Source organism: Colletotrichum navitas (assembly GCF_030913465.1).
Source record: "Colletotrichum navitas strain CBS 125086 chromosome Unknown LY79scaffold_5, whole genome shotgun sequence".
Lineage (NCBI taxonomy): Eukaryota > Fungi > Ascomycota > Sordariomycetes > Glomerellales > Glomerellaceae > Colletotrichum > Colletotrichum navitas.
The window spans coordinates 586,543-601,340 of NW_026850551.1; the positions used below are offsets into that span (position 1 = coordinate 586,543).

Here is a 14,798-nt window from a genome sequence, read left to right on the forward strand (position 1 = left end):
AATTGAAACGGTGCTGGCTAATTGTCGCTGAGTTTTACTCATTTTCCTGCCCTCAAATTGAATCCCACATCCGGGCCGGCTTCCCAAGTTCCCCTCTGTGACGACATTTACAATGCTCGGCTGGTGAGCCTCATCTCAGCCCCGGTTTCATCAAGGATGTGTCGCTGAAGCATCAATTCCAGGTATCGGGCAAGACTCGCGGCTCGTCCGCTGCTCACCCAGAGCATCACCACCGGTGTCCTCTTCGCGACCGGTGACATCACCGCCCAGCAGCTCGTCGATAAGCGCGGCCTTGAGAAGCATGACCTTTCCCGCACTGCCCGAATGGCCCTTTACGGTGGTGGTATGTTCCATTTACTCCATCGTCGTCAATCGTGATGTCTCAATTGCATTGGGTGTTAACTATCTCAACAGCCATCTTCGGCCCCATTGCCACGAACTGGTTCAAGTTCCTCCAGAACAACGTCGTTCTCAAGAACAAGAACGCCGAGATCCTCGCCCGTGTCGTCGTCGACCAGGGTGTCTTCGCTCCCGTCATGATTGGCGTCTTTCTGTCATCCATGGCCACCCTCGAGGGTGGCTCGGTCCAGGAGAAGCTCGACAAGAACTACAAGACGGCGCTTGCATCAAACTACATGCTCTGGCCTTTCGTGCAGATGGTCAACTTCAAGCTCATCCCTCTTCAACACCGCCTCCTCTTTGTCAACGTCATTAGCATCGGGTGGAACTCCTATCTCAGCTTCTTGAACAGCAAGTAAGACGTTTCCTTGCGTGTTGCCTGGCTCGAGATGGGCAATAGGCCGGGAATGCTCATCTGGAGAGAGGGAGATAAGAGATCTTGGTTTAGGTTCAACATGGATCTTGCATTTTGTTAGCTCGGGTTTGGGAGCGTTAAAGTCAGCATAGACTGCATTTGGGGAATATAGATGGTCATGGGCACGACCAGCGGGGACATATTGCAGCATTCTTTTCTGCGCAAACTGAAACGACGATGTCTCCGAGTCATATTTCAACTATCATCTGGCTGATGTTGTAGACTGATGGACCCCGCAAGGGAGCGTGCCAGCCCAGCACCGACCAAACTCTGCCAGGCCAATAAGCTTGAAGGCGGAGCAACTAAGAAACACCGAGGAATCAATGATGTTTCCTTCTTCAGTTCTTGGAAAAACAACTTCATAGTTGACAGTATTGATGAGTGCCAAAAGACCGAATCAAGCCTCCGATTTAGCTCTCCTATCAAGACAGCCAAGTGGGCACTTCCGGCATAGCGCCCCCGTATTCCTTATCTCAAGTCGGACCATTTGCTGCAGCAAGACCGCCCGCACCAGACTATCCCTTCCACACCCCACCTTGGACCGGGATTCTTCCGCGACGGAGTCGGGCGTTGCAACGTTGCAAGCCAACCTGGTGCCGGCCTGGGAACTTGAGGGATACTGTCCCGAGAGCGGCTTTTCATAACACGCAAGTCTCACTTTCTTTCCAGCATTATTTACCAAAACGACCTATCCAACATGCCGGCTTCTAGTCTTCTCGACCGCCTCAACAGAGATGGTTTCGCTATTGTTCCTTCGATCCTTACGGAGGAACAGCTCACGAGGCTCCGGGACGCCACCCAGCAAGCCACAGCGCTGGCCCGGGCTGGTAAATGGCCGAATGTCCGGACTCTTCCGAAACAGTTCCCTCCGTGGCCTGTTGCTACACCCGAAGCACCCCCCGAAGGCATCTGGGGAGTGCAGGGCATGATGCACCCAGACATGCCCAATAGCGATGTTTTCATCCAAACCTACTTCTCGGATGCCGTCATCGAACCCACAAAGCAGCTGTTGCAATGCACCGATGATGATCTTGTCATGGAACTGTTCAATCTACTTGTCCGTCCGGACCAAGACTTTGAGCTTCGATGGCATAGAGACGACATTCCGGCGACAGCTACTGCTGAAGAGGAGATGGATCGCCTGAACCAGCCCGCATACTCGGCGCAGTGGAACTTGGCCCTTTACGATGACAACAGCCTCATCGTCGTTCCGGGTTCCCACATCAAAGCCAGAACGGACGTGGAGCGCAATGCAGATCCGTATGAGAAGGAAATTCCTAACCAACTATTCGTTGAGTTGAAGGCAGGCGACATAGTCTTCTATAACAACAACATCCTGCACCGCGGCGCGTACGTTGCCAGCAGGGAGCGCATGACGCTGCATGGAAGCGCGGGCCATATTAAGGGCAGCACCCTGCGAGCACGCAACGTCCTCCAACATGGCCTCAAAGGGTGGGTGGATAAGGTCGACTTGGGTGTGCTAGGTGAGAAGGAAAGGACGAGGGCAGAGAACATGCGGAGAATGCTTGTCAAGATGGGACAAGAAACGGGGGAGGTGGGATACTCTCTTGAGGGGTAAGATAAGCAGATATGGGTCCTTTTACGAAGTCAGCGTGGTGGTGTTGGTCAAGTTAATGCAAGAGATGCGGGAGTTTCCAAGGACAAGAGTCTTGGGGTTTGCCGCGGGCCTGGCGGTGTGTCATAACCGAGCGGTGAATTGCGTGAATTGCAGGAGTCACGGTCATGGGTTGTCGGCGCTTAGCTCAGTTCCCGTGACAAAGGATCCCAAGACCGTTTCGATCCCGCGGACGGACAATAAGAAGCGTTTCCGGCGTCGAGGTATTCTGGAACGCCAAACAACGTCATTCTTCTGGAATCAATACCTAGTTCAACGGACGAGAACGCTGTTTCAACGCAAGTCTATCGTCCATCTCAAAGCCTGGGGAAAGTGCGTAGTTGGCCTGTGCGCAGCTGATGCCTAAGTAACGAGGTGTCTGTGGATCCCCCGTGAGCTTTTCCTGTGGCGCGGCCAAATTCGGGTTTGACAAACATCAAACCGACTCTGTCGGCAACAAAGCGTAATCCACAACCACCTCCAACCCCCCTCGCAGCCGCCTTACGACTCCTCGAACTCTGCACCTGGCGACAATGTTGCCCTCATCGGTGCGGCGCGTGGTCGCCTCGGTGCCGCAGTCTCCTATCGTCTCCTCCCTCACTACCTCCGCTCCGAGAGCGGCTACGGCGACCATCACCCTTCACCCAAGACCTGGCGGCCACCAGAGACGATGGTCCTCCTCAAGCCCGTCCAGTCCGAACAACAACGGTTCCAAGGACATACCCGGTCAGGGCCAGTCCGTTCACGCTTCGTCGTCGTCCAACTCTAGCAACAGCAAGTTGACCGGCGAGAAGCGGAAACGGAAGAGCAAGGATAGCGTCGAGAAGGAGGTCGCGCAGAAGCTTCCCAGCGTGCCCAGCACACAACACCTGTCTCAAGAGGGTATGGCCCATAAAAGAGCCATCGTATGATGAAATCACTGACAAAAAAACGTGCAGCCCTGGGGTTGTCGACCTTTTTCTCGCTCCATCGACCGATATCTGTGACCCACAGCATGCCCAAGTCTGTGACCGAAGAAGCCTTCGCCGCCATCTTCAAGCCCCGGACCAAGGCGAACAAGGCCACCGACGTCATCTCAACACTATCGAGGACGACCGACGATCTTGAGGGCGCCATGGCTAAGATGACCATGGCCAGCCAAGAGTTGGATGCATCAGGCGAGCCCGTTCAGAAGATCGACCTCAAGCACCCCGACGGCAGCGAGTCAAGCGTCTACGTCCAGCTCAACGCCATGGCCGGACAGTTCATTCCCTTCCGCCCACCTCCCGCGCCCGAAGCCATGGGCGTCGCCGATGCTCACGCCGAGTCCGCCATAGAGGATGTCCTTGACGAGGCTCCCCACCACCGCGTCTACAAGGCCATGTTCACCATTGAGGAGACTACCGATGCCGACGGCCAGGTCCAGGTTCTTGCCCACAGCCCTAGGATCATGCAGGACGAGGCCCCCCGTTCGTTTCTTGAGCGCATGGCCCTGCGCCAGATGAAATTTGACGAGGCGCAAGGCCACGACACCATGCACGCGCTCAGCGTCAAGCGCCAACGCAAGTTGAAGATGAAGAAGGCGAAGTACAAGAAGTTGATGAAGCGCACGCGCAACCTGCGCCGCAAGCTGGACAGACTTTAAGTCGGGCGTGGCTGTATATACTAGCCCGCGGTTTTTCTCACTTTCTTCTCGAGCATATTTGGGCAGACGCTTTCTCTCATAATTGGTGTTCTCGGCAGGGCATCACTGACGGTTTCATATCTTTTTTTCTTTTGGCCAGTCCTTGGGCTTCATAGAGAGAAGAGAGAGACAACTTTGCATCAGATAGCAATCGTCCAACTGTTTGCATCCAGAGCCTTCACTCATGACCGTGCTGCAACCTCCAAAGAGACTCAGGGCCCAGACGGTGTAACAGAGAAAGGGAGATCCTGTACAACACAAGACTAAGAGTGTATTACTAGTTCTATGGGGAAGGAGAAAGGAATATTTCAAGTCGTAAAAGATTCCCCCCCTGATAGTGTCTTGAGATTGATTAGTTCCCCTGTGAATGTTGGTGATCGGCGAAGGGCGTGGCGATAAGTGAGCCGTGGGGTGGTCATAGTCGAAAAGGTTCTTGCACCCCACCAAGGTGCAGCCGCTTCTCGGCTCACCGCTCGGCAGAAAATGTTCTCTCCGCCAAATTTTTGGATTTCCTCGAGTCCGAGAATTGTAAGTTTGCGCCGCCTTCAGCAAGCCCGTACCCGCCAACTTCTGCTACCCCTCGCCAACTGCGAGCTCTGTCCAAGATGTCGCGCAAGGCAGTGTATGTTATGCCGCTTAACCCCGTCATGTGATTGAATCATAATACTGACGTTTTCGTACAGAGACCAGCGGATCCCCAACCTCATCTACAACGGCTTGCAGGAGAAGAAGCGCAGCTTCTTCGTAGTCGTTGGAGACCATGCCAAGGATGTTATTGTCAACCTGCACTATTTGATGTCTCAGAGAGACATCAAGCACAACAAGTCTGTCCTGTGGGCATACAAGAGCAAGCTCTTGGGCTTCACCAGGTACGATACGCTGCTCCGAGGCACTAATACAGGACTTGAAGCTGAAACCTTTTCCCTGCTAGTCACCGCAAGAAGCGCGAGAACAAGATCAAGAAGGAGATCAAGCGCGGCACCCGCGAAGCCAACGAGTCAGACCCTTTCGAGCTCTTCGTGTCCCTCCATAACATCCGATATGTCTACTACAAGGAGACCGAGAAGGTGCTTGGAAACACCTTTGGCATGTGCATCCTGCAAGACTTCGAGGCCATGACGCCGAACATTCTCGCCAGGACGATTGAGACGGTCGAGGGTGGCGGCTTGGTGGTTCTCTTGCTCAAGGGTATGACCAGCTTGAAACAGCTGTACACCATGTCCATGGACATCCACGCGAGATACCGGACGGAGGCGCACGACGACGTCGTCGCCCGTTTCAACGAGCGCTTCATTCTCTCCCTGGGAAGCTGCGACTCGTGTCTCGTCATTGACGACGAGATGAACGTCTTGCCCATCTCTGGTGGTAAGAACGTCAAGGCACTTCCGCCGGCCGACAAGGACATCGTCAAGACCGAGACGCAGCAGGAGTTGGAGGACATGAAGGAGGCCCTACAAGATACCCAACCAGTCGGCTCCCTGGTTACCCTTGCGAAGACGGTCGACCAGGCCAAGGCGCTGCTGACTTTTGTGGATGCCATTGCCGAGAAGACCTTGAGGAGCACGGTTACGTTGACGGCCGCCAGAGGACGCGGAAAGTCTGCGGCCATGGGTGTGGCCGTTGCAGCTGCTGTGGCGCATGGTTACAGCAACATCTTCATCACTTCCCCTTCGCCCGAGAACTTGAAAACCCTCTTCGAATTTGTCTTCAAGGGCTTCGATGCGCTCGGCTACGCGGATCACGCCGACTACTCGATCATCCAGTCTACGAACCCCGACTTCAACAAGGCCATTGTCAGAGTCAACATTCACCGGGCGCATCGCCAGACGATTCAGTACATCAGACCTCAGGATGCTCACGTTCTGGGCCAGGCAGAGCTGGTCGTCATCGACGAGGCCGCTGCTATCCCCTTGCCTCTGGTTCGCAAGCTGATGGGACCCTATCTGGTTTTCATGGCTTCCACGATCAACGGCTACGAGGGTACTGGCCGTTCGCTGTCGCTGAAGCTGATCAAGCAGCTGAGAGAGCAGTCAAGACCCGGAGCGAAGACGAACAGCGACACAGAGGTTGCTGATCGCACAACAGGCAAGGCGGCCAAGGACCAGGGCTCAAGTCACCAGGCCAGCCGCTCTCTTCGTGAAATCACACTCTCCGAGCCCATCAGATATGCCCAGGGCGACTCCGTTGAGAAGTGGTTGAACAAGCTCTTGTGCCTGGATGCCACCCTTCCCAAGGCTAAAGCTAGCAGCCAGGGCTGCCCCGACCCGTCCCAGTGCGAGCTATTAAAGGTCAACCGCGATACTCTGTTTTCCTTCCACCCTATCCCCGAGAAGTTTCTGCAGCAGATGGTGGCCCTTTACGTTGCCAGTCACTACAAGAACTCTCCCGACGACCTCCAGCTGATGAGTGACGCACCTGCTCATGAGCTCTACGTGCTGATTGCACCTACATCGGACGGAAAGCTTCCCGAGCCTCTGTGTGTTGTTCAGGTTGCCTTGGAAGGTAAGATCAGCAGACAGAGCGTCATCAACAGCCTCAGCAGAGGACAACGTCCTTCTGGTGATCTGATCCCCTGGCTCGTGAGTCAGCAGTACCAGGACGATGAGTTTGCCTCTCTGTCGGGTGCTCGCATCGTGAGGATAGCCACAAACCCAGAGTACGTGTCGATGGGATACGGGACCAAGGCTCTGCAGCTTCTCACCGACTTTTACGAGCAAAAGTTCACCAACCTGTCCGAGAACGCCGATCTCGTTATGGAGGAGACGCTGCCGAGAGTGACGGATGAGGAGCTTGCCAATACTTCCCTGCTCACCGATGACGTCCACATCAGAGATATTAAGAAGCTGCCGCCGCTGTTTGCGAGATTCTCTGAGATCAGACCCGCTGCCTTGGACTACGTCGGTGTCAGCTACGGTTTGACGCAGCAGCTCCACAAGTTCTGGAAGCGTGCCTCGTTTGCCCCCGTCTACCTTAGACAAACTGCCAACGACCTGACAGGTGAGCACACGTGCGTGATGCTCCGACCCCTGGAGAACACTGCAGACCAGTCATGGCTCGGTGCTTTCGCCAGGGACTTCCAGCGTCGCTTCCAGTCGCTACTGTCCTACCAGTTCAGAGAGTTCCAGTCGGTGGTCGCGCTCAGCATCGACGAATCCGCCAACTCGGGCGCTCAGCTCGATGGCACAGAGCCAACAGCTCTTACGAAGGAGGAGCTCGACAGATTCCTGACGCCTTTCGACCTGAAGCGTCTCGAGTCCTACGCCAACAACATGCTGGACTACCACGTCATTCTTGATCTCGTTCCCACCCTTGCTAGCCTGTACTTCTCTGGTAAGCTCAAGGCCGACATCAAGTTGACGGGTGTGCAGCAGGCTATCCTGTTGGCCATTGGTCTGCAAAGGAAGGATATGGACGTCATTTCCCAGGAATTGTCTCTCCCGTCATCGCAACTGCTGGCCATGTTCATCAAGATCTTGCGCAAGATTACGACTCACTTCGGCGGCTTGGTTAACGCTGCTGTCGAGGCTGAGCTGCCCAAGGGCGATATCATTGGTGTCAGCCGGGAGAACGCGTCCGGTGCCCACGATGATGAGGTTGTGGACAATAGGTTCGCTCCTCTCGAGACTTCTCTCGAGGACGAACTTGAAGAGGGAGGTGATGAGGCTCTGGCCAAGCTGCGTAAGAAGCAGCGCGAGCTCATCGACTCCCTTCCCCTCGACCAGTAAGTTTCAAAACACCCCACAGCTCTTGTGCGATCCCGGACTGACAGGTTCTCAGATACGAGGTAGAAGGTGACGCTCCCGCGTGGGCGGAGGCAGAGCAGGCTGTCAAGGAGGGCAAGACGGGCGTTGTCAGCATCAAGACGAGCAAATCGAAGCGCAAGGCCGGACCGACGGCGGCGGAGATTTACGAAGAGGCCTTTGGGGATAAGAAATCGCACAAGAAGGCCAAGAAGTCCAAGAAGGACAGGGACTAAAGAGCTGCATGAGATGGGGGGACGGTGTGGCATAAACAAAAGTGTAAAAGCATTCTCACTGAGAGAAGGGTAAATCGGGTTTTGTCCCACCATTTGGGGCACCTCTTGTACGGAGTTGGCTCGGCTTTTTGTTATTTGTTCAAATTTGAGAGGGCTGTTTATTGTTCTCAGTTGACAGAAATGAACGGCATTGCCATATGAAGAAGCATCAGGGCCCTCGTGGATCCGGTGAACATGGCGACTGGTGACAAGTGGCGGATGACTGACGGAGCAGGGAGTGCAGTTCCCAATGAGGAAGGAAACGAAGGTGAGTTGTAGATGTGCGCCTTCCCTCGCCCTTGCCTTCCTTACAGACTTCAATACGAAGTAGCAATGGCTCATTTTCCGTCCGTCAATCTAGTCACTCCGTCACTCGAGTCTCGTTTGCAGAAAGACCCCCTTCTGCGTATTTGAAGCCTCACCAAATACACCGATGTTGAGCTTATTTTACTGCCGATCCAACACAAACCACACGATCGCGTTCCCTCTCCCATCACAGCGAAGGTCCCATTGCAGCCCACAGAAGAAACCACGACTGGCATACTCTCGGCGTACCTGCGGACTCGTGGTACAATCGTCGATATCCAGAAATGTGCCACGAAACTACCGCCCTCTGCGGCAGCTGCGGCTTCCAGAGACACATACACTACCATCGTTGCATGGCCTGGCTATGGAGCTATCGCCAGATCAAGTGGGGGTTCACCACCCCCCTCGGCTCGATCCCGAAACCCAAGAACTGCCCGTTCCTCGACGGCGAAGTCAAACTCGAGATCCAGCCCGGCCGTTGCCCCAATATGCAATGTCCGGGCCACATGGTCAAGGTGGAGATGGACCGGGTGTCGACCGACACGCGAGCAGCCGCGGACAAGATAGAGGAGCAGCGGATCAAGCTAGGCCTGAAGATGAGGACGAGACCGCAGGGGTTCCAGGATCCGCTGGAGGTCGGTCGACCACATCAGCGGAAAATTCCTGTCGTCATCTTAGATAGACGGCCTGATGAAGGATCGGGGAACAGCCAAGGAAAGCAGGGGGTCGAGGAGGAAGAGGGACAGGAGTCGCAGAACGAGATGTCTGGTCAGGAGCAGGAATACGCTGGAGGAGTTGGAATCCCAGTAAGGTCTCCCGTTACTAGAGCATCGGCCACGAGACAGAGGATTTTCAACGGGCCAATGATTATGAGGCCACACTGAGGCGAATGCCGAGAGAACTGCGACGCGTATATCAGGAGGGGGGTTCGCCGGCATGCTGGATGACACCATGCGTAATGAGAAACAACTTTGGGGAGACCGTTGATCCCACCCCACCAGCAACACCGAAATGGGATTAACGGCATTGATACCAAGCATCAAGCAGGCGGTTTGCTTATAATGACACTACCCTAGTTCATCCTCTTGTCCAGTGTTGAGAAAGTGAAGACCAAAGTCGTGTAGGTATTTGTTTAACGTTGTTGGTCTTGTAAGACATATGCCTGCACCTTGCTTCCAATTGACCAATCAGGCCGGTCCAGTCTGGCCCGTTCGATCGCCTGCCTCGACCGACCATGTTTCTCCCTGTATTAGCGTAGAGAACCGGCAGGGTTCGATTCAGTCCGTCCAGGCCAAAGCGCCATCTAAGCCAGTTTCCAACGCCCAATCCCATGGAGAACCAATTTCGGCAGTGGGGACCTCCCCCTGTAGACAGCCAATACGGCACCCCCACAGCGCCCAAGCTGTCTGGAAGGATCATGCACGTCGCTTCCGCGACCTGGGGTAACATTTCTTAACCCCCCCCCTCGACCTGTTCGTCCCTTGCATGTAAACATTGGCCCGTCCAATCTTTTCTTCTCTCCTCTCCCTCAATCGCGATACGTTCATCCGCTGTGGACGAGAGCACCCTCACTCTCGTTTTCTGCTCTGGTAAATTTTGATTTGATCTCGATCCCTTCATTGCCGATCTCCTCCCAGCACTGCGTTGAATTCACCTTTTCCTCTCCCTATCGCCACGATGCACGCGCTCAACCTCGCCGTTCCGGCCGCTCTCCTCCTCCAAGGCGTCGCTGCCGTCCCCGCGCCGACCCTCGTTGCCCGTGCCGATGTCCTCGCTCCCACGGCCGCTTGGGTCAGCGTCAACGACAAGGGTGTCCCGACGACCGTCACCCCCGTGCCGACCACCATCTCCGGCACCCCAACCTTCGCGTCCGCCGCGCCCAACGCACTGACGGGGAGCGTCTTCACCATGACCGACTTCCGCCTCGTGCAGGTCACCACGAGCACAGGCAGCCCGCCGCTGGCTACCGCCGACAGCAAGAGTGGTGCCGGAGCTTTCGCCCCCTGCAACAACGCGAATGGTGACTTTTCACCCTTTTGCGATCCTGTCAAGGATAGTCAGCTCTTTGTCGATGGGACGTACTATGGTAAGCGACTCTACTGGTCTTTTGCACGCCAAAAGACCCAAGATGCTGACCTCCTCTAGTGACCTGGGACCCCACCGTGCTCATCAAGGGCAACAAGACCAACGTCCACGTCAAGATCCAGGGCAAGGCGGTCAACGGCACCACGGTCGGCGACACCGTCCTCAACGACGACACGGACAAGACCAACCCGGCTGCGTGGGGCTACTACGCCTGGAACGTTGATGGCAGCCTCATCCCATCCGGCCAGGATAACGCCACGATCGAGCTCGTCATGTCGTACACCATCGACAACGTCGCGCAGAATGACATCACGGGCCCCCGCGTCCTCGTAGTCAAGCGCCCGCAGTTCCACCCGCAGCCAACCAAGCTCCCCAAGGGTGCCGAGCTTTACATCGCCCTGCCGGCCGTCTTCGGCTTCATCGTCATCGCCGTCATCGGCGGCTGCCTCTGGAACCGGAGCACCCGCAAAATCGGCCTCGGGAACGTCATGAGCCGCTCGCGCCACGGGTACGGCATCGGCAAGGCGCGCGCGCAGCGCCTGGGCGCCCGCGTGCGCCAGAGCGTCTTTCACGGCCACAAGAACCGCGGCATCCAGCTGCGGGAGCGCGAGATGAACCTCGGCGACGACGGATACGTGTACCGCGACGAGCCCCTCCCCGGACAGCGGCCCGCCGGCCGCCCCAGAAGGGACAGCGACTCGCTTGGCAGCCTGGCGAACAGCCCGATGTCCACCCACTTCCAGGAACAGGATGTGCGGGGCGCCGGCGGCGGTAACGCTTTCCGCGAGGAGCTGAGGCGGCAGGAGAGGGAGAGATTTTAGACGAGGCGGTTTCTTAGCTCAACGCGCGCTGGCGAGACGGGAAGGAGAAAAAAAGGAGTTGTTGCCGGGAGGACCTTCATGGGACATGAGGAGAAGGATGTGTCAACAATATTTAGACGACGCCAGCTTCAGGGATGACGATGAAAGGTCATCTCTATGTAATGTGTAACAATAATGAACGCATGAAGTCAACTGCCAGCGCTATGTTTTTCTACGCCCGTCCTGGCAGACATGATATCTTGTCTTCTGATAGTCGTATTCGGCGGTGTGTTTGTTCAACAAAGACGGAAAAGACTCGGTCGACTTCATAGTTATTCTTCATCATACTGTGCAATCGAGTCTTCTAGAAACGCACTATTGGGGAACAAGCTGCTCACCGGTCCCGCTTATGCATGGGAACATAGGATAAACCGAAGCGTATTGCGGAACATAGTGATGCTGCGGCAGCATTGGCGGAAAACGAAACTTTGCACTTGTCATCGTTTCATGCTAGCTTCCTTACCTGATATATCTTACCAGTTGTGCCGACATTGTCTCGGGAATCTTACCGCCTCAAGAAGAAGATAGTGATCGCTCTTTGTAAGGCCACTTGACTTCTTCGACGTTCACAATGCCCTGAGGGCAAGGAGGATACCGCCGGCCAAAAACCCGGCCAGACTCTAGGGCTGCTCCAAACATGGCTTCATTGACGTCAGCATTATGGGATTCCAAATTCCGTGGAAGAAGCTGATGTGATTGATAAGATTCAGCGGTATGAGTGAGAACCCTTGTGGACTTGCGATCGGCTTCCCAACACCGTACTATGACGATGGGCTGTCGTTGCTCGGAGCACCGAGTTGTGTCACTCGGAGGAGCCTCGGTAAGTGGAGACAGACACACTGTTGGCCACCAACGGGACGGGGGGGGACTCGGTGCTTAGTTAAGCCGGACAGGACGGCAAAAACGGCTCTCCGATCGCGCAACACGCATGGCATTGGATGGCACCATGGGCTGGTAGGCTGCATACGTGGGCCACTGAATCGCGCGGCTGCCCAGAAGAAAAATCTGGAATTCTGGAATCCACCACGGAAGCCGAGCAACGAGATCCCGGCACCATTAGAAATCCAACCGCAGAGACATTGCTTGCGCCCACTTTGGAGTCAACTGCCGTCCACTGAGAAGCCGTCCCTGGCAAGCCCAGCCTTTTGTAGCACATCCATCCAGTTCGCCGTCCCCCTCCCCCCCCTGGTGTACCCGTTGACGAAAGCAGTTCGGCGAGTCTCGTAGGGCCTTGATTGGAACCAAAGCCCGCAAGTCCGTCACCGTCGCCGCTCTCCTTTCCGCGTTTTACACCGCGTCGCCCCCCTTCCACCCCTCCCACGCCCCCCTCCTGGTGGCCGACCCGCCCCCTCCCCTCCCGTACATATAATCTCCCTTTTTTTGATACCCCGCCATCAAAGAGGATAGTGCGTGTTCCAAACGCGCATATCACCGCCAAACTGTTCTCTTCAACCTTTAGACGAACATTTCTTCGCTCGAGTGCGACAGGACTGTCCTTTGCCGCAGCCACCACTTCCCTCAAACAGAACACTGCAAATCCTGCCGAATTAAAGATTAGTGCCCGCAACATGCACAGCAAGGTCGTCAGTATGTCATGTCCCCCTTCCACGTCACCGCCCCCTGCAAGCCATCTCATCTACGATCGAGCTACGATCGAGCTACGATGGCCTCACCTTGCACTGCGCGCACCTTTACTGACATGGCCACACAGTCATTGGCTCCGGGCCTGCTGCCCACACCGCTGCCGTCTACCTGGCGCGCGCTGAGCTGAAGCGTAAGCATCCCCTTGTCCACTGTCCCTCCCGATTCGGCATCACCAACTGACCATCTCGGTCGCAGCCGTCCTCTACGAGGGCTTCATGGCCAACGGCATTGCCGCCGGCGGCCAGCTCACCACCACGACCGACGTCGAGAACTTCCCCGGTTTCCCCAAGGGTATCATGGGTGGCGAGCTCATGGAGAACATGAAGGCGCAGTCCGCCCGCTTCGGCACCGAGATCATCACCGACACCGTTTCCAAGCTCGACCTCTCCTCTCGCCCCTTCAAGTACTCGACCGAGTTCTCCCCCGATGAGACCCACACCGCCGACGCCATCATCCTGGCCACCGGTGCCTCCGCCAAGCGCCTCGACCTTCCCGGCGAAGAGAAGTACTGGCAGAACGGCGTCTCCGCCTGCGCCGTGTGCGACGGTGCCGTGCCCATCTTCCGCAACAAGCACCTCGTCGTCATCGGTGGTGGTGACTCGGCCGCCGAGGAGGCCCTGTACCTCACCAAGTACGGCAGCCACGTCACCGTCCTCGTCCGCCGCGACGTCCTCCGCGCCTCCCAGATCATGGCCAAGCGCCTGCTGAGCAACGACAAGGTCACCGTGCGGTGGAACTCAGTCGGCAAGGAGATCAAGGGCGGCGCCGACGGCCTCATGAGCCACCTCGTTGTCCAAGACACCGTGACCGGCAAGGAGGAGACGCTCGAGGCCAACGGCCTGTTCTACGCCATCGGCCACGAGCCTGCGACGGCGCTCGTCAAGGGCCAGCTCGAGACCGACTCCGAGGGCTACGTCGTCACCAAGCCCGGTACTCCCCTGACCAACATCGAGGGTGTCTTCGCCGCCGGTGACGTTCAGGACAAGAGATACAGACAGGCCATCACCAGCGCCGGCACCGGCTGCATGGCTGCCATGGACGCGGAGAAGTACCTCGCCGAGCTCGAGGACGGCGATGCCAAGGACCCCAACAACAACCCCCAGTGACTAGATCACCACCTTTAAGCCGCAATAGATTTCGGAGCTGCTCAATGCGATATAGAAGCCCTTCTAGACTAGATGAACGGTGGAAAACATAGACTTTGAATTCAAGCGTTAAAGAAGATGGCCTTTTTTCTTTCTCATTGGTCAGAGCCCTGTCCGAGCTACGCCGAAGCAGATCTCGGAAATGTCTTTCGCGAGGGCCGGACCGACTACCCCACGTCCGAACCGAACTTGGGGCGATCCAGGGTTGCCTTCCCTTGCTTGATTACTGTAAGCAAAACGTCAGAGTTTGGGGCACAAGGTATTATTCGAAGAGCCGCTGCTCCCCGCGCATAAATCCAATTGCCTCAAGTCCCAACTTTTCCCAGAAAACGAGGGCACTGATCGTCAGCCCCCCCTTTTGACATACAGTACATACATTGCAATATCGCATTCGACTTCTCCCTCCACCTCTCAAGAACCTACTTGCTCAGGAGATCCGATGTGCTGCCAGGCTTGGAAACCCCCCCCCCCACATGAAGCCTCGAACCACCGCACCTCATGACAAGAACCCCGGCCCCCCCCGGATGCATGACCGGCTGCCAGCGCATGCTTCCCCCCGACTCGCTCGGTCCAGAAGATGCTTTCCGCGGTAGGGCCGCACGGCTATATATGTTATTAGTATCGACATAGCTATCTCCCCCCGCCGTCCCC

At 56.2% G+C, this 14,798-nt stretch overlaps 7 protein-coding genes across 7 annotated transcripts; all 7 read left to right on the forward strand.

The window, feature by feature from the left end:
- Positions 1 to 112: 112 nt before the first annotated feature.
- Positions 113 to 758, forward strand: LY79DRAFT_666098 (Mpv17/PMP22 family protein; the record flags this gene model as incomplete). Its single annotated transcript, XM_060563165.1, has 3 exons — positions 113 to 123; positions 183 to 343; positions 415 to 758. 3 exons carry the CDS (start codon positions 113 to 115, stop codon positions 756 to 758), a joined length of 516 nt encoding a protein of 171 aa, XP_060419051.1.
- Positions 759 to 1,511: 753 nt separating this feature from the next.
- LY79DRAFT_691298 (phytanoyl-CoA dioxygenase) lies at positions 1,512 to 3,200 on the forward strand (the record flags this gene model as incomplete). Its single annotated transcript, XM_060564744.1, is given in 2 exon segments — positions 1,512 to 2,389; positions 2,403 to 3,200. The coding sequence occupies 2 exon segments, from the start codon at positions 1,512 to 1,514 to the stop codon at positions 2,794 to 2,796; spliced, it is 1,272 nt and encodes a 423-aa protein (XP_060419052.1). The 3' UTR covers positions 2,797 to 3,200.
- On the forward strand, positions 2,963 to 4,053 carry LY79DRAFT_506203 (uncharacterized protein; the record flags this gene model as incomplete). Its single annotated transcript, XM_060553699.1, has 2 exons — positions 2,963 to 3,311; positions 3,368 to 4,053. The coding sequence occupies 2 exons, from the start codon at positions 2,963 to 2,965 to the stop codon at positions 4,051 to 4,053; spliced, it is 1,035 nt and encodes a 344-aa protein (XP_060419053.1).
- A 550-nt stretch (positions 4,054 to 4,603) lies between these two features.
- On the forward strand, positions 4,604 to 8,274 carry LY79DRAFT_538927 (GNAT acetyltransferase 2-domain-containing protein). The gene is made up of 4 exons (XM_060556778.1): positions 4,604 to 4,714; positions 4,776 to 4,961; positions 5,024 to 7,813; positions 7,870 to 8,274. The coding sequence occupies exons 1-4, from the start codon at positions 4,698 to 4,700 to the stop codon at positions 8,066 to 8,068; spliced, it is 3,192 nt and encodes a 1,063-aa protein (XP_060419054.1). The 5' UTR covers positions 4,604 to 4,697; the 3' UTR covers positions 8,069 to 8,274.
- Positions 8,275 to 8,697: 423 nt separating this feature from the next.
- LY79DRAFT_506524 (uncharacterized protein) lies at positions 8,698 to 9,297 on the forward strand (the record flags this gene model as incomplete). The annotated part of the gene is made up of 1 exon (XM_060553731.1): positions 8,698 to 9,297. The coding sequence occupies one exon, from the start codon at positions 8,698 to 8,700 to the stop codon at positions 9,295 to 9,297; it is 600 nt and encodes a 199-aa protein (XP_060419055.1).
- A 679-nt stretch (positions 9,298 to 9,976) lies between these two features.
- On the forward strand, positions 9,977 to 11,435 carry LY79DRAFT_286544 (uncharacterized protein). The gene is made up of 2 exons (XM_060552164.1): positions 9,977 to 10,499; positions 10,559 to 11,435. Exons 1-2 carry the CDS (start codon positions 10,091 to 10,093, stop codon positions 11,317 to 11,319), a joined length of 1,170 nt encoding a protein of 389 aa, XP_060419056.1. The 5' UTR covers positions 9,977 to 10,090; the 3' UTR covers positions 11,320 to 11,435.
- A 1,325-nt stretch (positions 11,436 to 12,760) lies between these two features.
- Positions 12,761 to 14,515, forward strand: LY79DRAFT_286595 (thioredoxin-disulfide reductase). The gene is made up of 3 exons (XM_060552165.1): positions 12,761 to 12,945; positions 13,070 to 13,132; positions 13,198 to 14,515. The coding sequence occupies exons 1-3, from the start codon at positions 12,927 to 12,929 to the stop codon at positions 14,106 to 14,108; spliced, it is 993 nt and encodes a 330-aa protein (XP_060419057.1). The 5' UTR covers positions 12,761 to 12,926; the 3' UTR covers positions 14,109 to 14,515.
- The last annotated feature ends 283 nt before the right edge of the window (positions 14,516 to 14,798 follow it).

Bases quoted from the DNA above. Each gene is read 5' to 3' on its own strand.
- LY79DRAFT_538927 (XM_060556778.1), top strand. The intron at 4,962-5,023 runs GTACGATACGCT...TTTCCCTGCTAG, and splicing joins AAGCTCTTGGGCTTCACCAG to TCACCGCAAGAAGCGCGAGA. The intron at 7,814-7,869 runs GTAAGTTTCAAA...ACAGGTTCTCAG, and splicing joins GACTCCCTTCCCCTCGACCA to ATACGAGGTAGAAGGTGACG.
- LY79DRAFT_286544 (XM_060552164.1), top strand. From the start codon at position 10,091: ATGCACGCGCTCAACCTCGCCGTTCCGGCCGCTCTCCTCCTCCAAGGC. The intron at 10,500-10,558 runs GTAAGCGACTCT...GACCTCCTCTAG, and splicing joins TGTCGATGGGACGTACTATG to TGACCTGGGACCCCACCGTG.
- LY79DRAFT_286595 (XM_060552165.1), top strand. The intron at 13,133-13,197 runs GTAAGCATCCCC...TCTCGGTCGCAG, and splicing joins GGCGCGCGCTGAGCTGAAGC to CCGTCCTCTACGAGGGCTTC.